This window comes from Eublepharis macularius, chromosome 7 (genome assembly GCF_028583425.1).
Source record: "Eublepharis macularius isolate TG4126 chromosome 7, MPM_Emac_v1.0, whole genome shotgun sequence".
Taxonomy (NCBI): Eukaryota; Metazoa; Chordata; class Lepidosauria; order Squamata; family Eublepharidae; genus Eublepharis; species Eublepharis macularius.
In genome coordinates, this window is record NC_072796.1 from 117447952 (window position 1) to 117473132 (window position 25181).

The following is a 25181-nucleotide window of genomic DNA, read 5'->3' on the forward strand; positions in this document are numbered from 1 at the left end:
TGACTCTATCACAATAGTCCCCTTTTGAGGTTATGCTTCTGTACCATACAGAAAGAATCATTCATGGAGATTTGATCTCTGAGACAATTACCTAGTGAAGTCACTCACAAGGTTGGAAGAGTAACTAATTACTTTGTATTTTACCCTTTACAAGCTACATGGCATTCAAAGTGAAGATGTACTTTCTTTTCACGTACCCTAGCAAGAGCTAAGGCTGAATTAAAAGGCAGTTACTTTTGTCTAATAGCTTCTGAATCAAAGCCACTTCACAAATGTGAACTTAGTGCTATTTTTATATGCAATTCCACCTCCACTCTCCCAATATGAAAACACCTGAATGAAAGCACCTGAACAGTGCGATCCTATCCAGAATGACTCCATCTTAAGTCCCTTGATTTTAATGAGATTAGACTATAGGAACTCTGCAAACAGTTGTGCATGAAAGAACAGTTTGTGAGCAGGCAGTGAACTTGGAGATCTGTGGACATTTTATATTTAGTCCTCAGCAGTAATCTCTGTTTTATTTCACAGATCAAAAGACACTGCTGAATGAATGAGTAAATACACTTATATTGGTACAATTAAAAGGAGCTATGGTTGCATTACTTAGGTTTAAAATAAGTTCTTTTGGATTCATCTCGGTTCCTTAGAAGGTTACGGTTCCAACAGTAGTCAAGGATGTCTTCTACCAACTCCACCTAATAAGAACGTGGAGGTCTTTTCTCCAACACTGACCTTGAAGTTATTATTCATGAATTTGTAACATGAAACTTACCTGTTCTTAATGCAGCGTGTGGAATTGTCTCTCAATGATGGTTCATAAATTTTACCCAGCGCAGAATGATGTGACTCATTTTCTGAAGAGCATCTGCCGTTCTCTCTCACACACAATGGAAACTTATTGCATTTGTGTTCCAGTACCCACAGTGGCAACATACTACTGGCTGATGCAAACAGCTGGGCCCAACATATTTGAGACAGCATGAATCCTTACGTTCCATTACGATTTCTTTAAACAGCCCCTCTTGCATCAAGTTGGGGTTGCTAGAGCACAAAGAATGAGCTGCCCTCCCACAGCAGAAAATCCTACCCTCAGAAATACCCCAATGCCAGAATCTGAACAAGACACATTTTGTTGGCTTGTCAGTTCAGTTCAAGGGCAATGTTTTAATGAACCTTTATGTCAAGATGGACTACAAGTCAAATGAATATATATGACCAAGCACGCAGGGCTACCTTTCTTTTTTTCTTCTGCTTTCCCCTTTTCACTTTCCTCATGTTTGTTCTCGCAGTTCTGCTTTACGTATGCGTAGGGTTTGTACGAGATAATCATCAGACCATCACCGCTGGGCTCTATAGCTGCATAATGAGGAACTGACTTTCCTTGAAGAACTTGACGTTTAGAAATCTCATACTCTTGGACACCTAATGAAAAGAAGAACGCCATTTAATTCAATCAAGTTCATCTTTAAAGCAAACAAACAAACAAAAAGAATATCCATCTAAGAATAATGATCACGTTTATGTAGCGCTCTCCCATCTTGTTTACCAGCTCGAAGGTCTTGGCTGTAACAACAAAAGCCAAAAGCCAAACTGAGAGCCAGTTTGGTGTAGTGGTTAAGCACACAGGACTCTAATCTGGAGAACTGGGTTTGATTCCCCACTCTTCCACTTGAAGCCAGCTGGGTCAGTCACAATTTCTAGGAGCTCTCTCAGCCCCCCCCCCCCCCCACCTCACGGGGTGTTTGTTGTTGTGGGGATAATAACAGTATACTTTGTAAACCGCTCCGAGTGGGTGTTAAGTCATTCTTAAGTTGTATATAAATTGAATGTTGCAGTTATTGTTGTTATAAAGCACACTAAGCTCTGAGTAAATGTCTTTAAACTGTTCCATCTAGAGGGATTTTAGTTATCTCCTTTGCCAGGATGTAAGAGAATCCACCCACTCAGTGAAAAGGAAACTAGTATTATCCCAGCTATGGTCACAGGGCTCAAGAGTGACATTGTACATTCCTGCTGGCAAGGACCTAGACTCGTATTTGCATTCACAACTTTAAAAGTTCTTCAATCACAATGGCCCTATACAGGCTTGTTGGAATTTCCTGAAAATTCCAGCTTGATGAGAGAACTGCCATGATGAACACAACCCTTTCTGCTCCCCTGCCTCCCCTCCTTTCCTTATTTAGACACCTTCCCAAGACTTACAAACTCCCTCTGTCTCCTCCTCGGCCAATTAGGGAGCATGCCTGTTGGACGGCCTGTATTTGCCTCCTCTTTCTTACAGCCTGGGAAAGAAAAGGAATCTTCTTTTCATTCAAGCTTCTAACCCTATAACTGAAGCCAGAATCTGTTTCCAAACCATGCTGGGTTTGAGAGTTGCTCTTTGCTACACACCTTGAGAGCGGTTCCTTACCGTGCCCTGAAAGCTTCTGTGTGCTCCACTGTATCTTGTGTGGATATACATGTAGGAGTACCAGCAAGTTCCTTCTATCTGACTCCAAGCCACCCAGACTTGTGTTGCCACAAACATCCTGTCCTTACACAAATAAGCTCCTCTTATGTTTCCCCTTTTGGATTTATCTTATGATAAATCTGGGATCCCTGCCTGAGGCTTGAATCTATAAGCTCCTGCTTCACTCTCCTGTTCTGCATCTTGCTTCCCGCTTCTTGAAAGTTTCCAAACTGGAGAACTTTAACGGAAAAAGTAATTTTTAATGAAACAGGAAGAACCAAAGCTTTAGCGATGAAGCAGGATTACAAGAATGATTCCCCCCCAAGACAATAAATCCACACACAGCCATTTTTACTTATTTTTCCTAGGCTGAAGCAGCTGCACATTAAATATCCTGCTAGATAACATTATAAATTCCTTTTGCTGCCTCTAAATAGAAAATTTTAATTTAGGCTTCTAGTTACTTATCAGTTTTTCCCCTTCTACATTTTTCTCTTTGTATTTTATAATTAAAACAAGCCTCATAACATTTTTTAAAAGTAAAAGGCACCAGCAATGCTGTGTTTCAAAGACCTAAGGAAATGTATATAATTAGGTGCCAGCAACAGCCACCAAAGCTCAGGGCTGCTGAACAGAGAAATATAAATAAAGGAAATGGTGATTTTTACTGCAAGACTCTTTGCAAGTAAACTAGGATAAAATATAATGACCCTCAGATAACATGGAGGTTCTGTTCCCAAACAGGGCCGATTCCAGACGGCCCTCTGCAATCCAAAACGTTGCGCGTCATCGCGCGAAATATCGCGTTTTCTCGCGCGAGTTCACGCAAAACTCGCGCGAGAAAACGCGATATTTCGCGTTTTCCGCGCGACGACGCGTGACAACGCGCAACGTTTCGGATTGCAGAGGGCCGTCTGGAATCGGCCCAGGTATTATTCCAGGACGCTGGCTGTTTTGTCCTGATGGATGGACTGCATGGAAGTTTAACATTGCCTTGGTCCTAATTTGGTTAACCTTCACTTGGGATAGACAGGAACTCCTGCTGTGCATGGAGGAGATGCTGGGATGAAAAATGTTATTGAGGAGAAGGTTGTCTTCATCAGAGAGCAGCAATCCTATAACAAGTTTATTTTTGAATAGTAGTCTGATTCTTATGAATTAAGGGTAAAGAGATCCACCGTGGTGACTACAGAGAACCTCTATGCAGAGGCAGTGAGCTTCTGAAAACCACAGCTAGGAAGCAACATCACGGGAAGGCCGTAGCCTCTATGCTCTGTCTGTCGATCCTCCCGGGCAAATGGTTGGCCCGTATGTGAAACAGGATGTTGGACTTGATGGCCCACTGGTCTGATCCAGCAGGGCTCTTTTTATGGGTGAAGATGCGCAGGCTTCAGCTGTATCTGAAGAAGGGAGCTCCGACTCTTGGAAGCTCATACCCTGAAAATCTTGTTGGTCTCTGAGACGCCACCGGACCCAAATCCTGATGTTCTACTGCAGATCAATATGGCTACCCATCTAAAACCAGCTTCAGCAGTGAACATGAAACAAATTCACTGCTGTTTAGAGATAGATAGATAGATAGATAGATAGATAGATAGATAGATAGATAGATAGATAGATAGATAGATAGATAGATAGATAGATAGATAGATAGATAGATAGATAGATAGATAGATTTCCTCTCCAATGTGGGCTTGGGGAGAAGAGGACCAGTTCTTCCAGTCTGCGTTAGAAACTGGATTGGCATAGCACTAACTGGCCAGCGCTTGCATCACTTACGAAGCTAACTTCCTTCCCTCTGTGAATATACGTTAAGACTAGAAAGTTGAGTATATAACATTAAGATATACAAATATTGTCCTTCCATTTCTGCAAGGCATTGCAAGTGCTTTAATTCTGAAAACATTTCCATGAAAAACAAAGCAAACTTCCTTCTCTCTCTGAATAGTCATGATAGACTAGAAAGTTGGGTAAATAACATTGAGATATATAAATATTGTCCTTCCATTCCCGTAAAGCATGGGAAATGCTTTAATTCTGAAAACATTTACATGAAAACAGAAGAAAAGGGAGTAGCACTAACAATCATATTCCATCCTCAGAAAAGTATTATGCAAGCAGAGTTATTACATCCCAATTCTATGCATGTTTACTCCCCAATAAGTGCGCACAGGATTGTGGCCGGAAGGTATAAAAATTTAAAGCAAATCATAAAAAGAAAAAAAAAGAATTTTAAAAAAGTGAATAGTGTCCATCATACAAAGATACCACACAGAGACACAAAGCTTGTACAGAGGCAGATTATTGATTTGCCCTGAAGACAGAAAAGTCAAAACACAATTTCTTTAAATCCCCATGCTCCCAGGTGTCAGATTCTGTATTCCGCAAATTTACAAGCCCAGGCACTGGAAGAAGATACACTGATTACGGTAAGAAACCCAAAAATCAATTTTACTTATGTGCACCTTTTGTCTATCATCTCAGACACCCCAACATGATTCAAGTTATTTCCCAAGCCTTCCAACACGATGTTCTCTTTTTTTAAAAATGAAGTTATTCTACTCTCCATCCTTTTTTTACTGCTAAACCACGTAAGATATTACAAGCTTATTTCAGTTTAAGGTGCATGAACATTTTTAGTATTTGCCTTGAGCCAAGATGAAAGACAATTAAATAAATAAAAATTATCCCAGTAGAGCAGTTTACTTAATGAAGTAAACAGGGAAGTGCGGGCACCATCCTCCATCTCTTTTTTTCCCTCTTTATAAAAAAATTACCCACTACTCAATGTTAACAAAAAAGAGCATCCAAGATACAGCCAATGACACAACCCAAAATGACCACATCAATACTGGTATAAGTAATAATTCTAAAAATATATCGTATCTCGGTAAATTGAATCTTTCGGGAGAAGACCAGCTTCTGTCATGTAGCTTATTAAAGGGTGCCATATATCTACAAAAGTAGATTTATGGTCGCTACACACCGCACACTGCATTTTCTCTGACAGTTGCCCTAAAATGAAATAATCGCACAATCTAGTTTGCCAAAGTTCAACTGTGGGAGGCAGTTTACTTTTCCAACGAAGAGCAAGAAGAGATTTTGCTATTGATAGTAAAAAAGAAACTAACCGTAATACATTTTGGTTGGGAGTTCCTACTAACCCAAAGTTTAATAAAACCACCTCAGGAAAAAAAGTACTTTATAACCTGTTATCTTGTAGATCTGTTGTATTATTTTCTCCCAATAATTCTGAATAAAGCTGCAAGACCACCAACAATGTATAAAATCACCACGATGGCCACAACCCTTCCAGCATTTAACCACAGAGGAACCAGCTATCCATTTGATCCTAACTGGAGGTAAATACCAACGAGTTACAATTTTTATCGACTGAAAATGGACATTAATAATATTAGAGTTAAATGCTGGAGAAGTCCAAATAGAGTCACAGTCATCTACACTGACTCTATTTTCACAGTCTTTTTTCCACTGAACTTGATATTTTGTCAAATGAATACAGTCAATACTAAGTAAAATCTTATAAATATTAGATACCAGTCCAGTGAGCTTTGATAAGTGATTCAAAATCTGTCAAAGGCCTACAAAGAGATTCTTTTAAGCTTGGAGAATTAAACAAATGCCTAAGCTGTGCATAATATAACCAAGGTATTGAATAGCCTAACTTTTGTTCCAAAGTTAATTTATCCAACAATTTCCCAGCTTTAACAATATCCAATACTCTATACCAGGGCTTTTTTTCTGGGAAAAGAGGTGGTGGAACTCAGTGGGTTGCCCTCGGAGAAAATGGTCACATGGCAGGTGGCCCCGCCCCCTGATCTCCAGACAGAGGGGAGTTGGAGGGCAATCTAAGCTCCCCTCTGTCTGGAGATCAGGGGGCGGGGCCACCTGCCATGTGACCATTTTCAAGAGGTTCCGGAACTCCGTTCCCCTGCGTTCCCCCTGAAAAAAAGCCCTGCTCTATACAGACCCATTTCACGCCAGGATAAAAAAAAATTGTATTCAGAAGCGGGCAAAAACCACACTTGGTTTAAAAAAAACGAACACGTGGAGATTTCTGGTACTAATTTTAATCTTTGTCTATCCCAAATTTCAATAAAAGAATCTGCAAAAGGATTATAATTAATATGTTGAGGTCTAAATTTAGATCTTCGCCAAAGCATGTCAATCAAGGGATAAGAAAAAATACTATTATTCTCTATTTTCATCTAAGCCACTTGTGGATTACCAGAGAGCAACCTTACCATGTTTGCTAATGACGTGGCTTCATGGTATAATTTAAGATTGGGAACTCTTGGACTTCCTTTACTATTAGGTCTATATAAAACTATTGATGAAAATCTTGGGCGCTTATAGGCCCAAATAAAATCATTTAGTATTCACCATCCTCCATCTCTTACCGTGATGCTGAGATGGTTCTGCAAGTGGCATCTCATCAAATAAAATGGTGGTGAAACCCTCAAAGCATGACAACTCATATAATGTATTGTGGGAAAGGAGCAGAAGGCTACACAGGGTTGCTGTTTTGGTGGCAGCCGTGTCCACGTTTCACAGTTCATTTTAGCAGAGTATAGTGCACATGCATGTTGCACCACTGGTGTGGCTATTCTTGAGAAATTCTGATGAGGCGCGCGCACACGCACACGCGCGCGCACACACACACACACACACACACACAGAGCAATCACAGTTCCCAGGCACTTGGTCTCTTCCTAACAATGTGTGCTCAGAAATCAGTTCCACTTCCTGTAGGACTTCTAAATTAATTATGCTCAGAATTCCCACCGCTCCTCAAGGTTCTAGCAAGCTTGAAGGTGACTTAGGTTTCAGAATATCAATTCACATCTTTCGTTTCTCTACTCCAGGATTCTGGACACTTAACAGTTTGGAACGGCAATTTCAGAACAACATCAGCAGAACAATTATAACAGCATCGCTTTCACCTAAGTAGAAAGCCCGTTTGGTGCAGTGGTTAAGAGCGGCGGGACTCTAATCTGAAGAACTGGGTTTGATTCCACTTGAAGCCAGCTGGGTGACCTTGGGTCAGTCACAGCTCTTTGGCGCTCTCTCAGCCCCATCCACCTCACAGGGTGATTGTCGTGAGGATAATAACATACTTTGTAAACCATTCTGAATGGGCATTAAGTTGTCCTGAAGGGCGGTATATAAATTGATTGTTGTTGTTGTTAGAACAAAAATCAGTAGATTACTCACCCTCTTTTGCTGCTTTCATAATTGTAACCCACTCCAGGGAAACATGGAAGCCACTGCCATGCACATCCAATTCATCCTTCTCCACTCGCAAGAGTAGTACACCTATGGAATGTGTATCACACTTCACAAAGGAGACACTGTGGACTAGAACAAAAGGACTCCCAAATTCTTCATTGAATAATATCTGAAAGAGAGATGCATCTAAGTCAGTTATGGCAATGCTTTCTGAATGCACAAGTTGCACTCTTGAATAAACAGAACCCTCAGGGTCAGACACAAAATTCCTGGAGGAGGTACCTCATTAACTCAATAAAGAATGATGGGCACCCAAGAGATTTCTCTCCTCCACCCCCTCCCGAGTCTTGAACCTTAAAAACAACTGGATTCCAGTGCCTGTGAATTTCATATATTTTCTTGAGCAGCATCTTCTCATTTTCATGCACCAGAAGCAAGAAGACGGGCAAGGCTTTGCAACAGGGCATAACATGGCGAGGCTTTGCAATTGCAACAGGGCATCACCATTTTTAGTGAAGAACAGGCTACAGTTTGGGCTGTGTGCCCAGAAAGCATGTGTGGTGTTGTTTAGGACCATGGGGGGGGGGCAAGTGGTGAGAACCAAGCCTTCTTTTTCAACTCGAAGAGGCAACAACCTAGAAGACATTATCCCAGTTTCATCAAGCAACATTTGGCAGTCCACAGAGGTAGGTTCGAGCTTAATGAGATGGGGAGCCTGGTTGTGCCTAAGTAACAAGTTAGGTAGATTGACAAGCCACAGGCCACACGTAATCACCAGGTGGGTCCCTACTGGTTCTCTGCTGAGCTGGTAGCTGCGGTGGCAGTGAATTGGGCATTTGCAGAGATCATACTGGGATACAGCAGACAGCAAGACAAAGCAGTCCTAGTGGGCATGCGTACAACTCAAGATCCCCGATGTCTTAAAGTTGCCCGTACAGATACGTTTATGAAATTGTAACACACTACTGTTTTAGGAAAGTAAGGACTTAGTTTTCCCAACATGCCAGTATTTTATCATGTTTAGAGGCTAAAGTTTTCAATAAAGCTACATTGAAGCATCCTTGTGAAAAGTACCACACTCAACACCGCACAGTTTTACATATGTACCCACAACTCTTAAAGTATTCTCCGCTAGATCGCGCAGATACAGGATACTGCTTTCCTGGGGATGAGAAGCCTCTGAATGTCCACAAGGAGAAGACAAGAGCTGTCTCTCCCATCCCACCCTCCATCTGCCTTCAGCAGATTCAGAAATAATTTTTTTTTGCTGTCGTCACAGTGAACTTATGATGACCCCATAAGTTTTTCAAGGCAAGAGACACTGGGAGGTGGTTTATCATTGCCTGCCTCCACACAGCAACCTTGGACTTCTCTAGAATTCAGAAGTAAATTTGTTCTATCAATGATAATTCTGTATTGTTTGGGGGAGTCTGGCTGATTCCTGACCTCCATCTTGCCTATTTTATTTATTATAAGGCAAAGGACAGGGTATAAGTATTGTGTGCAAAGAGGCACTACCAATGACCTGACGTATTAGAAAATTTATGTGCTCCCTCTCCAGGGAACCTGCTCGAAGTGGCATACAAAATAAAATATGGTAATATTAAACAGCATAAAATTGTTTTTAAAACTATTTCAGCATTGAGAATATGATAAACTACTGAGTGACTGATGATAAATGAATGGGTAATACAACATATAAATGTTTGAAAACAAAAAATAAAATAGGCTTCAAAATAGTTTCCAGGCTAGTAGAAGACAGTAAAAAAACAATTTATAACTCGATAATGCCAATTTATAAAGACCAAACCTGTAATGAAAAGCCTGAGTAAAAAGAAATGTTTTGGCAAGGCCCCTTAAAAAGAGTAGGGAGAATGCCAGGTGAACCTGAAAGGCAAGAGCATTCTCACAGGCGAGGTGCCACTGCTAGAATTGTGCTGTCTCTGGATGCCACTTGACTTAACTCGGCAGGCAGGGGCATAGAGAGCTGGGCTTGCGAGGAAGATGTTAACAGGCGGTCTGGATACTACAGGAGGAGGCAGTTCCTCAAGCATCCTGGGCCCAAGACATTTAGGGCCTTACCAGCACCCTTAGCAAGAGGTGGGCAGCCAAGTATTCTTGGAAGGCCTTCACTCTGTTCTCATAGCACACATATTTCTATCAAACAAGTGAAGTTACTCAGACTATGAGCCATGAAACGCCTAGTTCACGGTTTGCCTCATCCATGAACTCACAATGTAGGCTTAGGTAAAGCACGATTTAAGACTGAGCACTCTGATCTACAGAACAGGGATAATATTGACTTGCCTTATAGGGTCGCTACAAGGACTACTGAGTTATTGCCTGTGAAATGCTTTGAAAACTCTAAAGGACTATAGAAATGTATTTGTACTACTAGTACGTTTTTTGCCATGCCATGAATAATTAAAAAAAAGAGTTGTATTTCTATGCTGCCCAAGAATGACTAATTTGTCATTTGGGATTTCTTTAAAGTTTTGCTTAGGAACCTTAGGCTGCTTGGAAATCAGGCAAGGGAAATGGGATTCCATAACGCTGCATAAAACTGCTGTTGGTAGAATGCTATTATTAGCATCCATCTAAAGCCAATTAATGTTCGAGCGTTTGCAAATTTCCTTCCGCCGTTTATATTAAATATTTAACTCTACTTACAAATTCAGCAGATCTAGTGACTTGTGAACAAAATCAAATTCCACATTTCAAAAACCAGTTAAATTAAGAGAACTGCACAGAAAGGCACACTTCAAAGAACAGTTCTAACTTCAGGAAATGGGAGATTCGTTTGGAGTATTCTTTTACCACTGGGGTTATTAGTAAGTATTAACATTAAAAAGGCAACAGTTTCTATGACAATCACTCCAAAACTAAGAGTGGAGAGAGGAGGAGATTTTATTTCAGTACGTTAAAGCCACAGCTTCCATCATTCGTTTTACAAATTAAACTTTCAGGCCATCGTGTGACTCTACTTCTTCTTGGAAGTGTGGTTCAAACTCCAAGCAGAACCTCAACCTGCTTACATGCAGGCATGGTTTAGATGTAGGGCCAAGCCGCAGACTAAGTTTTCCATCAGTAGAATGAAACTTTCCTGCCTCCTCCCTCCTACTGCAGCCCCCCTGAGCTTTATCAGATGCTGCTCCTTGGGGGGACAGGAGTCCCACAGGAACAGCAGGTGGGGGTGGTTCTGTAATGAGAAGAGGGACACTGCCAGTTTAGCCCAGGAAACTGCCAATGTAGCCTGGTTCCAACCCCATGATCTGGCATGACATGAATGAGTCTGTAGGTCCACATGCTAATTAGTTATTTCTTAGTTCCATCTAAACCAGGTAACTCTAGTTTGTGAACCAGGACTGCAAGCCATGGTCTGCAGCTGCTTTGCAACCCCGAGAGAGGTGGAGGGGGGATGAGCACAGCCCACAGTTTGCCAGTTCAAATACAACAGAGAGCAAATTATGGTTTAGCAAAAACCAGGAAATAATTAAATAGGTTATTGCACATGATGGGGAAGGAAAGGCCCCAACCACTCCTGCCGGACCATAACTGTAATGTGCTTTCTCATGGTTCGTGAAAGACTTTTTAAAATTTTATTCCTGAAATGACCTAAAGAGATCATATTATGGAAATGGGCTAGCAGCTCAGATGGGACCAGCCTGGACCCACAAGCTCCAGTTAAGTGTTCCCGTTCTCCCTACCACCACCACCATCACCTGGGCTCTGCGGAAGAGATGAAGTGAACATATGAACAAACTGGAGGCTCATTTCAGGTTCATTCACATAATCGGAACCATCCCCCCATCCCTCTGGCTACATGGCCTTATCACGAGTCAGGCTATGGGCTCAACTGCTTCAGTACTGTCTATCCTGACAGCGAGCATCTCTTCAGAGTCTCGAGCAGGAAATTTTTTCCCCACCATCTGCTACGTACAATCCTTTAACTGGTCATGTTTGAAATGGAATACTGGACAAGAAAGTCCTCTGGGCTGATCCAGTAATTTATTTATTTATTTATTTATTCAATTTATATACCGCCCATCCCCAGGGGCTCTGGGCGATGAACAGTTAAAATCGATAAAAACAAAAACTAAAATCAATATACAAATAATAAAACAAATTAACAAGGTGCAGTGGTGGGGATGATGTTTCTATGTCCTTAAATTATGCATACATATACACACAATGTAGTATTTTTATTAATAATAACACCATAATAAGTTTTGGGTTTGGGCCTTGACAAATTTTCTTCTGCTTTAGGATCCACTCCAAAAATTTAGGAGCCAGACTTGGTTTTCAGCCTTCAGAGTTCTATGTTTTAATGACCATATCTTCTCACTACTGCTACCACAAAACCTATCCCAAAACTTCAGATTTTCTTGTCATTTTTGTAAAGCACAGTATTTAACTAAATATCTAGTTGTCGTTATGACAAAAAGTTAACATCCTTCGGCTAAATAAGCTTTGTACTTCTTCTGAGAATCACCAAGAGGCACTTACAAGAATGGTTGATGAAAATACTAGGTGCCACAATGATATTTCTAGGTGCCATGACGCCTGGGATTTGTCGAGCCTTGCAATAAATTACGATTATTATTTTATTTACTTACTTAATTTATACCTCACCTTGCTCCCCAATGGGGATCCAACGTCGCTTACATTGTTCTCCTCCCCTCCATTTTATCCTCTCAATAACCCTGTGAGGTAGGCTGAGAGTACAAGATGGACCCAAGGGCACCCGGCAAGCTTCCATGACAGAGTGAAGATTCAAACTTAGGTCTCCCAGATCCTAGTTCAACATTCTAGTTTTTTCACTGTAAAACTACAGCATTAAAAATCAATAGCAACTGTGAAACGGATGCATTTTTGCAGACTCAAAAAGAGTCCAGTAGCACCTTTAAGACTAACCAATTTTATTGTAGCATAAGCTTTCGAGAATCAAGTTCTCTTCGTCAGATGCATGGTACAGAAACTGGTCAAATATAGAAGAGGAGGGAGGAGGAGGGGAGGAGAGAGAAGAGGCAATTAGGGCGTGAGAGGGAGGGTGCAACCAAAACATTCCTTTGCTAGTAAATGTAAACATCTCCTTTTGGTGTCCTTTTGGGGTCAGTTGGCTTGAGTGAGGCTTCAAGGGAGTTTGCCCTGTTAGTTTGCAGCAGTAAAATAGCTAGACCATCCAATTCCTATGTAGTATAAGCCTTCGATAACCACAGCTCTCCCCGTCAGATGCATCTGACAAAGAGAACTGCGGTCCCCGAAAACCCACGCCAGGCACCACTGGGCTCCCCCAGACCCCGCCTCTGTAAAGGAAATCTGTTACCTGTGATAATGTGATAACCATTCATAGTCCCTATTCAGTCCCAGCTTGACAGTCAAATTTTCATATGAATTCCAATTCAGTAGCCTCCCGTTGGATTTTGTTTTTGAAAGGTTTCTGTTGAACTACAGCGACCTTTAAGTCTTTGATGGTAGATGGTAGATAGTCCTGGTAGATTGAAGTGTTCTCCCACTGGTTTTTGGACGTTTCCATTTCTAATGTCAGATTTGTGTCCATTTATTCTTTTGCGTAGAGGTTGGCTGGTTTGTCCAATGTACAGAGCAGAAGGACATTGTTGGCACATGAGGGCATATATCAGATTGGAGGATGAGCAGCTGTAAGAGCCAGAGACAGTGTAGTTGATGCCATTGGGTCCTGTAATTGTATTCCCTGGGTAGATATAGGGGCAGAGCTGGCATCTGGGTCTGTTGCAGGGCCTGGTACCTGTGCTGGTGACTCTGCTGGCCGATTCATGATTGTGGGTGAGAAGTCGTTTAAGGTTGGGGGGCTGTCTGTAGGCAAGGAAAGGTCTTCCACCCAGGGCTTCTGAAAGAGAGGTATCATTTTCCAGGATGGGTTGTAGCTCACTGATGATACGTTGGATGGGTCTGAGCTGGGAGCTATAGGTGACAACCAGTGGTGTTCTGTTGTTAGTTCCTTTAGGTTTGTCCTGGAGCAGACTGTTTCTGGGTACTAGTCTGGCCCTGTTGATTTGTTTCTTCACTTCATTTGGTGGGTACTGTAGTCTCAAAAATGCTTCTTGTAAATCTCTTAAGTGTGAGTCTCGGTCGAGAGCGTTGGAGCAGATACAGTTGTAACGTAAGGCTTGGCTGTAGACAATAGACCGAGTGGTATGTTTAGGGTGGTAGCTGGAGGCATGTAGATATGAGTATCGGTCTGTTGGTTTCCGGTATAAGGTGGTATTTATTCGTCCATTATGTAGTTGTACAGTGGTGTCCAGGAAGTGTACCTGTTGTGTAGAGTGGTCCAGGCTTAGGTTGATAGTAGGGTGAAAGTTATTGAAGTCCTGATGAAATCTCTCAAGGGCTTCCTTCCCATGGGTCCAAATGATGAAGATGTCATCCAGGAATCTTAAGTATAGTAGTGGTTCCAGTGGCTGGGAGCTGAGGAAGCGTTGCTCCAAGTCCGCCATGAATATGTTAGCATATTGTGGTGCCATGCGTGTGCCCATGGCTGTGCCATTAACCTGTAGATATAAGTTGTCACCAAATTTGAAGTAATTGTGAGTGAGTACGAAGTGACAAAGTTCAGTGGCGAGGTGTGCTGTGGTTTTGTCCGGGATAATATTCCGTATGGCTTGCAGTCCATCTGCATGTGGGATATTGGTGTACAGGGCCTCCACATCCATGGTTGCTAGGATGGTGTCATCTGGTAGGTTGTCAATGGACTGTATTTTCCTGAGGAAGTCAGTGGTGTCCCGTAAATAGCTGGGTGTGCTGGTGGCATAGGGCCTGAGGATAGAGTCCATGTATCCCGAGACTCCTACTGTGATGGTGCATTTTCCTGAAACAATGGGGCATCCTGGGTTACCTGGTTTATGGATTTTGGGTGGTAGGTAGAAGCTGTGGTTATCAAAGGCTTATACTACATAGGAATTGGATGGTCTAGCTATTTTACTGCTGCAAACTAACAGGGCAAACTCCCTTGAAGCCTCACTCAAGCCAACTGACCCCAAAAGGACACCAAAAGGAGATGTTTACATTTACTAGCAAAGGAATGTTTTGGTTGCACCCTCCCTCTCCCCCCCTAACTGCATCTTCTCTCTCCTCCCTTCCTCTTCTATATTTGACCAGTTTCTGTACCATGCATCTGATGAAGAGAACTTGATTCTCGAAAGCTTATGCTACAATAAAATTGGTTAGTCTTAAAGGTGCTACTGGACTCTTTTTGATTTTGCTACCACAGACTAACACGGCTAACTCCTCTGGATTTTTGCAGACTGTATTCAAGTAGACTCAGAAAAAATAAAGTTGTGTAACCAAAGTTGGAGAAGCAATTCAAGGCCGCTAAGAACATGGAAGGCATTAAGGAGCAGTGAGGCAGTAATTTCCATTTTATCCTAAGCACCTTCAAGCGGTGCGGAATACTTGCAGAACACCTTCAAACGTACATCTTAAACTTCTACACCAAAGGAAAACAATTACGTTTTCAAGACTTACTTCCCATTTTTCACAGGAGTCTTCGCCACGCTTGCCTGTTCGGATCAGATACAGCCTCCCTGTTCCATCCGAAAGAGTCACCCAGGTGGAAGACGGAAAATGCATCGACGCACAAAGTCGATTATCACAAGCTGTCAGGTCTGCAGGAAGCCTAAATACTTCTCTTGGTTTTTTCAAGGCAGTGTCCTGTAAACGAGAGGCCGGAAAACTGCTGAAACCATTATGAGACGACAGTAAATAAATGCATCTTGATAAACAGTGAAAAAGAAAGAGGGTTTCGTGGCACTTGATGGATTTCCATTTGAGTCTAAACTTCTGTGCACTACTGGCAGATGCGACATTAACAACAGTTTCTGGCTGAAGCTTTTGGGAGTGAGGGAGAGCTGAACATGTCTTAAGCTGGTGACCATATCGATATTGTTAAGCACACAGGAACAAAAAAATCCACTATACCCCATCTTCAAATATCAGCATAATACCTTTTCATTGTCCTCACCTGGACAGCTCAAGCTAGCTGAAAGGGGATTTATTTTAGAATACTCTGCATATCAATTCACGCCCCCCTTCAGACAATAACCTCACACAGAATTAAGTCATGAAAAGCAGTGATCTTTAAAGAAATATGGGTTTATTGTTTATCGAATAAGCCCATGACACATATCACCTCTCTTTAGGCTCATATGTGTAAAGACTAGTCACATCAGAGAATCTTATATACCCTTAATGCTAACTGTTTACAGGATAATCGCTAATTGTTTACAGAATGAAAGATCAAAAGGTTATTACAAACATCCCATCAAAATTACATTTCCCAGGTTACATGGCACCCAACAAGCCTGATTGACAGGACAATCAGATCTCACTGTAATATAAACACCTCAGTGCTGAAGTCATACTTTTGTCATGGGTTCAAAATTCTTCTGAGAACTAATACGTTCAAGGTTTAAATCTTAGTTGTGAAGTGAAAACGAGAAAATGTTTATAGTTAAAAGGAACTTTCTCGCCTTGCTGCAAGACTGAGCTGACCTGTAGTTCAATCACAGAAGTCAGAGAGAAAGAATCTGCTACTAAGGCAAATTTGCCTCTTGTGTGTGTGTCTTTTGCTTGAATGTGCTCACACAAAGCTTCTAGGGCTCCTAACAACCCCTTATCACTAGCTCAGTCTCACCAGATCTTGGAAGCCAAGCAAAGCTGGCCCTGATTAATACTTGGATGGAGACCACCAAGAAAATCTAGGTTGCTACACAGAGGTAGGCAATGGCAAACCACTTCTGAATGTCTCTTGCCTTGGTCATAGATCCAGAGGAGTTAGTCGTGTTAGTCTGTAGTTGCAAAATAGTAGAGAGTCCACTAGCACCTTTAAGACTAACCAACAACTTATTTGTAGCATAAGCTTTCGAGAACCACAGCTCTTTTTGTCAGATGCATCTGATGAAGAGAACTGTGATTCTTGAAAGCTTATGCTACAAATAAGTTGTTGGTTAGTCTTAAAGGTGCTACTGGACTCTCTACTCTCTTGCCTTGAAAATTATATGGGGTTTCCGTAATTTGGCTGCAACTTGACAATAACCCCCCCCCTTTTATTAGGATCACCCAAACTAACACAAAACATAGAACAAGCTTTGATTTCCCCAGGATTTGGCACCAGGCTGGACCTTCAGTACAATAATGCAGAGGAGAGAGAGAGAGAAATAGACTCTTTTAACAATGAAGGAAAAGCCCAAAGTCTATTATACTTCCATCCTACAATCTTAACAGAAACTCAAAGCAGTGCACATGCTTCGCCCCTCCATTTTATCTTCTTAAACTCATGTGAGGGAGGTTAAGCTGAGCAAGCGGTCCATCATCACCCGGAAAGGTTCACGGCTGGAGATTCTGAACTTGGGTCTCTCTAGTCCCACACAACATACAGGCTTCAGGTAATAGATAATGGAGACCAGGAAGTGCTGCGGACTTAGTAAGTTGGTACTGCAAGCAGAGTTACCAGAACTGGTGTCCTTGTGAGTAGGAGGGAATTGGTGGCAAGGAGAAGGCTATGCGAGAGGGGTAACGGGATCCTCCACCAATTTTTACTGGATCCCCTCCCCAAAGAAATTGATGAGATGGGTGTTCTTTGAAATAAAGAGCAGTTTTTATTTAAAGGTGAAAACTCACACACACAAGAGAAAAATAAACGGTTCATAGAAGCACATCAGAGTCCTAGGAAATTAGCCAGAGGCTGGAATAAAGTGATTCGGGATATAGTTGCCATCCCAGGAGTAGTGTAGTCCATGGAGGAAGAGGGATTCGAACACCCTGCATCTTTGGCCAGAGAGGAAGTCTCAGAGAGAGAGACTCTGAGGGAGCAGCGCTAAGATTCAAAATAGGTGCCCACAACACTGCTCAATTTGATTGGGGCAGGCCTAGGGTTCTTAAAGGGCTGAATGTGTCCTAAGGCTGGAAAGTGACTCCAGCCATTAGGACAAAGACCTTAATGGTTGTCTCCTGAGATGGACAAAAGGTTTGAGTATCCTGATTGGTGCTGCCGGGGCATGACAAAGGAATTAGATTGGTTTCTCCTGGTGCCTTACAAAGAAATGGCAGTTAATTAAATGTTCCCGGAGCTGACCAATGAACTTAGAGCTTTGATTAGGTGTTTCACCAGGAAGGAATTACAAACTTTACCTATGGATACTCTTTTCTTTTCCATTCATCAAAGAGAATGGTTACCTTCCTGCTCTCGTGTATGCTGTCCAAAACATCTGGCTGACTACTGCTGGAAACAGAATGCTACACTATGTGAACCCAACAGTGTTCTTATGAAAAAGAAGGTATAGTTGCATTTTGTGGATGTGTTTAATTCCAAGTGGACCTTAACTAAAATACTCAATTTTTAACATGCACTTGTGGTTACAGATGGGGTGATAGTAGTTGCTTTCAGTTCCAGACCACTTCTTTGCTAACCCTAAATATTAACTCTGTCCTAAAATCCGTGCTTATTTTTCAGGGACCAAAGAATCTTTCAACATCAGTTTCCAAGGTAACAGCTTAACATTTAGCATTTCCTATGAACTGTTCATTTCCCCCTCACACACATACAACGACTTCCTGATCCAGTTGTTGAAACAATTTGGATAACTCGGAAGCCATACATCACTTGTACCTGTAATTCCTATGTTGGTGGCAGAAATGTGAAAAGTTAAAGCTCATTATATCCAAAGCCAGCGCTACAAGGTAAAAATGAAAGAAAAAAATATCTTTCAGGGGTATGCGTATGGTGGATTCTTTTTTTTTTTAAAGCAGGTTACAAAGACGTTCACAGAAACAGTAAGTTTAATACTTCCGCTCCATTCATTTTACTAACCAAACAAGCTCTGTGGGAAGAAATGCTGTATTTTGGTCTCGCTATATGCCTCGATTATATATTGATGGATGTGTGAGTCTCTTCAACTACTCATTCCTGCCCACGAGAGCCATAGAACCAGAATACTCACCTCTCACTATGCTTAAAGAAAAAAAAATCCTCCTCAGTTCTTTGCCACACCAGCCTGACAGTATCTTGGGTTGGACAGTTTCTAGTGAGACTCAGGACTTGTATCCAAATCAAAGACGAGTGGGTTCAACTCAAATGTGAAATTTGGCCACCCTTACTCCATGGCCTCTTCAGTCTTCTAATTCTACAGCCTCTCAAATGTGCTGGCCCATCTATTCCCTGCAGGGCTTTCAAGAGCCACCACAGGTCACCAGAGATTCCCTTTGACACCCCCACACCACAGATAACCCTGCTACCCACACATTCAGAATGCTAGATGCTTAATTAGAACACATGCGCTGCTAATGTTTCCCAACAGCATCTTGCCCGGCTCCTTGGGATCCACCAGGCAACTCATCCTCTGCCCCTAATTTTATACTGTAGCCCCTTTCCACTAGCCTGTGAACGCTGTAGCCCATTCTCCTGCTTATTCTCCCCTTGTTTCTTTCAGCTTTGCCTTCTCTAGCCATCTGTTTTTCTGGTCTCTGCTGACTACCCTGTGCCTGGATCCACTTCCTACCTGCCTTCCTAATCCTCAAGTTCTTGTTTGTCCAACAATCCTGTCTCTAACTAACTTCCAGCCAAGATCTCATACCCCTGCTGCCTCTACAACTCCCCAATAGTTCCTGTAAAATAAAGGGTGCAATGTCACAACACAGAGGTCCAATGAGAAAGCTATGAGTGGCAGCAAAAATCTTTTGAGGGAGTAAGAGAGGCAACAATATACAGGTCACACAAATGCAAAGGAGAAGGTGTTCTTGAGGTAGCAGCTTGGGGTAAAGAAGAGAACACCTAAGCTCTGTGTGAGTAGAAATATAAGTGGTGTTTGTTAGGACCAGGGCCTTCCTGAGGTATAAGTTTAAGGTAAAGTAGGGGGGAGCTGAATTTAAGGTCCAAAGCCAAAGGAACGAGGATTAACAAAAGGACCAAAGGAGTAAAAAGTTTTAAAAACAAGAAAATCATTACAGGGTGGATAAAATAAAAACAAAAATAGTACAGGGCAGAACCAAAATATAAGCAAAAATGTTACAAGGGGTGTTTTATTTTTGTAGGGCCGGGAAACTGTCTTCTAAGCTGCGCTGCTCACTTTTAAAGATTAAAGTTATGAAAGGAACTACCTGCCACCTTTTTCATAAAATCTGATTGGTTATTATAAAATTTGCATATTTTCAGAAGACTCAGAGTACTTAACTGAGAAGTGCATATATAAATTCTGTACAAGCTCAGGAAAGTATAGTAACGAGGCTTTCAGAAGCAAAATGGATTTTTTTAAAGCAGAAACAAAGATACAGAGAGTGGCGAACGGATGATAACACACACCGTCCTTTTTTATTCTGAGACTATTTGAATGGAGAACAGCGATGACAAGAGTGTTACAATCTCAGCAGTCTGAACGCCTGCAGCCTGAGCTCCAACTTCAAATGAGGAAGAAACCCAACAAACTAACACTGCGCCATGCAGTTTAATTTCATTTGATTGTCCATTAGCTTTGTAAGCGCTATTACAAGCAGTACAACATTTGATTAGTAAAAAGGTGCAACCTATAACAGGCAGTGCAATCATTATTATGGAGTAATGCAAACTCTGTTATGCACCATAATAAATATAATCCAACAACGTCCAACCCTGTTCGTGTAATTGGGGGAATCTGAAAAGTTCAAAAGAAAGAGGCAATATATATTGAGCCGGACTATCAATGATACAGAATAGTGTCATTTACACTGTTCAATAAATATCAACTATTAGAAAAATTATTTTGTAGTTTTAATCAAGGAATGTACAATATTGAAACTGGATCTCCTGGGGATTGTGCAATAAACGTAATTAAGAAAAATAGAGATGAAAAAGGAAGCAATTTTTCTTAATTAGAAAAATCAAAGGACATTCTTCCAGGAGAACTTACCACTTTTGAAGAAAAGCTGAGGTTATTGAATGAATTTTTTTATAAAGAAGTTAGAGAAGAAAAAGAATAGGATAGCAAAAAAAAACCCCTGGATACCTTGAAAGGACTAACAAATCTAAAGACAAAGCGCAGATAATAGGTATCTTTTAAAGCATATAGATCGCTAAGCCAGTTTGGTGTAGTGGTTAAGAGTGCAGGACTCTACTCTGGAGAACCGGGTTTGATTCCCCACTCCTCCACTTGAAGCCAGCTGGGTGACCTTGGGCCAGTCACAGCTTCTAGCTCTCAGCCCCACCCACCTCACAGGGTATTTTGTTGTGGGGATAATAATGGCATAGTTTGTAAACCACTCTGAGTGTGTCTTAAGTCATCCTGAAGGGCGGAATATAAAGCAAATGTTGTTGTTGTTATTATTATTAAAGGAAAAACTGACAATGACTAAAAAAATAATAATCGGGTCTACAGTGGGATACAATGAAGTTACCAATGCACACAATAAAAACAAGCCTAGCTATAAAGGGGTTTTTTTTGCCCTACCAACATCCCCTTGGAGCTTAATCTACGAGGAAAGAGCACTGTATTTCACTTTCAGCTAAGCTGTACCAGATGCATATACCTTGCCCACAGTGCTGTGTCTTGCAGTAACGTCACAGGGAAACGGGGAGCAAAGGTCGATCAGCATATTTCGACTTTCAACAGTGCAATGTTTAATGGTTGCAGCAAGCGTTACATTTGCAGGGGCTAGGCAGGTATAGGCTGGAACTGAGAAAACTGTATCCTAACCACACAGCTGTATGAACTAAACTTACTATCTAATGTGTGTAGGGTTTCTGGTAGATATCGGCAAAGCTACATTAGGGCTGATTTAAACCTTCGCTACATACTTCACACAAACGCAAGTGGGCAAAGACAAGTTTCCAAGGATAAAATTATGGGGAAATAGCTGAACAACCCAGAACAAATGATGGCCTTCTCTCAGTCTCTTCTACTGCTTTTTGTTAGGGGAGGTGGGGGGGGGGGAAGAACCTCTTAACAATGGACAGTTACTACTTAAAAGAATGGTGTGGAAAAACAGCAACCAATGCTTTCACTCTTCATTCCCTCGTCCCCAACTTATGCTAGTTTTCATTTTCAGTTATTCATACATACATGACTTTCAATTCTCCTCAAACATCAAGCCCAAGAGCATGATCTACTTTGCTGGTCTCCAATGATAGCCACCGTGCCTCTACATAATCTCACAACGAATGAATAAAAATGATACCCTCAGAAGTGCAAAGGCTTCCCTCCCCAATGTATGTCATATCAGCAACCTAGCTGAATGTCTAAAGGACATGGGATTGGTGGCAAATACCAGCATGGTACAGTGTTTAGAGTGTCAGACAAGGATCCGGGAGACCCATGTTTGCATCTCCACTCAGCCATGGAAGCTTCCTGGATGAACTTGGGCCAGTCACTTATTTTTACCTTAACCTACCTCACATGGTTGTTGTAAAGATAAAATGAAGGGGAGAATTAATATTGCAAGCTATGAGAAAGAAAAGCAAGGAGAAATATCTAAATAAATAAATGCTGACAGAATTCACATTTTTGGTGCAAAGAAATAGATTCCTAAGTCTGGATGGAAGAGCTGAAAAGGTGTTATCCAACATGCTTGCGGCGCTAACAAAACCAAACTCTTAGCCTAATGTTGGGATCAAAATCAACTTCTCTCTATTCACATTTAATAGAAGAAAAAACATAGATATAAATACAAGATTGGATGCATGACAAGCAGGTAACTGCTTCTTTGTTACTGTAACCTTACCAGCGTAACAGATAAATTCATGACTCTTCCAAGTTGATCAACATAGTAAACATTATCTTGGTGCCAGGAATCTAGTTGTAGATAATTATACATGCCAAAGGCACGCATGTGCTCTAAGGTGTACTGCTCATCTCGAAGTCTAACTTCTGCTACCGCTGAAAAACAAAGCCAGGGAGGGAGGAGATAAGAGTATTTTAATGTGTGTGAGATCATGTAACCATTTCAGTGTTATATAAAGGCATCCTTATTACGGAATTTTATAGAGAATGGCTGTTCGGAACTTGGGTTTAATGTAAAACTGAAAAGTGTGATCTTTCTAAGCACGGCGGCATCTGATTTTTCTCCCCCACTGAAGCTTCGCTGGCAAAAAAAAAAGACAGCATTGCTGGAGTGCCATCTGCTGCTTCCTACTTACTTTGTATTTATAGAGGAAACTGGAAAAGATTACGCTCTCCTTCCTGTTGTCTAAAGCTTACATTGTCAAGGTAGCCCAGAAATGTGAAGAAAAAGGTTTTCTTAAAGGAACAAAGCGACCCTGGATCTTCAGACCATATGCCTTTGAATTACATTTTTCCAGCTTCCCCAAACTCACAGATTTCCTTTGCAAGTCATAAATGTGTGCACATTTGTGTGTGTGTAGGAAGTTGACTGCAACTCAGGAGCCCAAGCGCCTATACACTTTCCTAAGCATATCGTCTTTTGGTACAGCAGCTGAAATAGAGGAAAACTCAACTGACTGCTACTTGACAGTAAAACAATGAGCTGGTAACTGTTCCTGCCTGTTTCTGAAAAGCTACCAGTTTCAAAGAAGCTATATTTTGCATCGGTGAACATGATGAAGAAAAATACCATCAATATATCAAATTCTCAATGTGGCTAAATCTGTGGATATTTAAATCCAGAGTCTGAAGCCATGAACATACAAGACAGAGCTTTCCACAAACCTGAAAAATGCCCTCATTTGCAGAAATCTCTGAAATCTTAATAAAAATACATTGGGACTTAACCTCCTCCCAGAATAACAGAAACAGCTTTAAGAAATAAATGCCCTCAGTGGCTGTTGATAGGCAACCATGTAGTATTGCCAGCCTTCAAGCCATGGTTTCTGTCAGCAAAAGGCAGGGGGAGGATGCAGGGCTTATTTGGGGGTTATTTTGGCCTCTGATAAAGGAATCATCAGGGCTGGCAGTAACCACTGAGCAACTTCCTATCACCTGGCCTGAATGACATACCTAGGCCTGGCTGCTTGCTACAGTTCAACCAGCAACATTAAAGGGAGAGGACCCTCCTCCGAAGGAAAAAAGTAAATCTAGATTCTTAAATAATACATTAATAAATATTTTTATATTTTTAAAATTTATATCTAGTTTATAAAGTACAAAGTGCTAAAGTGTACAATATATGTGTATTCTTTCTCTTTACAGGTACAATCACCATATGGCAACTGGATGCTTCTATCGGAATGATATTCCTACTCCAGAATATAATAACCCTATTGTAGGGTGGAGCCCTACCTACCTACCTACCTAATCATCTCTGAGGACAACTTCTTCACCAATTGGACCTGGGAACTAGGTATTTCATTGTATTGTAAACTCTTTGTATTAGAGATTGTATGTGATGATAAGAAGGATTGTTTCATAGTCTCTTTATATAAGGATATATTGCCAAATTAATTTATTTTTGTAATAACCAGTTGATTATATTGTACACTTTAGCACTTTATAAACTAGATATAAACTAAAAAAATATAAAAATATTTATTAATGTATTATTTAAGGATCTAGATTTACTTTTTCCTTCGGAGGAGGGTCCTTTCCCTTTAATGCTGCTGGTCTAGACCCGAAGGCGCCCTTATTTTGGTAACCTTGCTACAGTTCAACATCAGCCACCCCATATAAAAAACATGAACTGTTTCTGAGACTGGAAGATCTGTTCTGTTACAGGATAGCAAATATTTTAGCTCCCATCCTCTGCCCATCAACTTTCTGGCCTGCCGTGAAGCAGGTGAAAAACTATTTGTGCTACATCCACGTGCCACCCCACACCCTTCCATGCTGAGGCTTTGCTATACAGATTAGTAAAAAGCAGCTGTGAGAGCACTGGTGCACCAATAAAACCACTAGACCAGTTGCTGCATATTGGGATGTGTCACTGTACAGACAGCCTCCTCTATCGTTCTTAAGCATATCAAAGCAGTGACCTAAAACTATTCATTGCTTTGCATTGCCACCCTGTGGCTAGAACCTGCTATAGCTGACATACACGTTCCTTTGAGCTTTGACAGTATCATAAAAAGAATTGACACCTTCCTTCATCACCAAAAATATTAAATTGCTTAACTAGGTTCAAGTTTTTATCACAACTAATAAAAAATATTGCCCTCACCTAGAAAGCCCAGGCTAGCCCAGTCTCATCAGATCTCAGAAACTAAGCAGAGTTGGACCTGGTTAGTATTTGGATGGAGACCACCAAGGAAGTCCAGGGTTGTTAAGCAGAGGCAGGCAATCACAAAGTGCCGCCGAATGTTTCTTGCCTTGAAAACCCTAAGGAATCACCGTAAGTCAGCTGCAACTTAATGACAATTTCTACTGCTGCCACCACAATCCCAGGCCCTTTAAAGAACCTACATTGCTATCAGTTTAATTCCTTCCCTCAACTTAATTCCAGTTGCTCCAGATTTATTTCAGCCAAGTATTTACCACTACAGGCTGGCTGCTATTTGTCAGCAAAAAAATTAAAATTAAAAGTATTG

At 41.3% G+C, this 25181-nt stretch overlaps 1 protein-coding gene across 1 annotated transcript in view; it reads right to left on the reverse strand.

Annotated features, from left to right (window-relative positions):
- Positions 1-25181, reverse strand: part of NUDCD1 (NudC domain containing 1) — a 69988-nt gene that overhangs the window by 39619 nt on the left and 5188 nt on the right. Inside the window, exons 2-5 of the mRNA XM_054985770.1 lie at positions 22427-22581; positions 15206-15391; positions 7688-7871; positions 1237-1425 (exon numbers count right to left, since the gene is read on the reverse strand). Of these exons, the coding sequence (XP_054841745.1) occupies positions 1237-1425; positions 7688-7871; positions 15206-15391; positions 22427-22581 (714 nt within the window). The remainder of the gene's footprint in view (positions 1-1236; positions 1426-7687; positions 7872-15205; positions 15392-22426; positions 22582-25181) is intronic.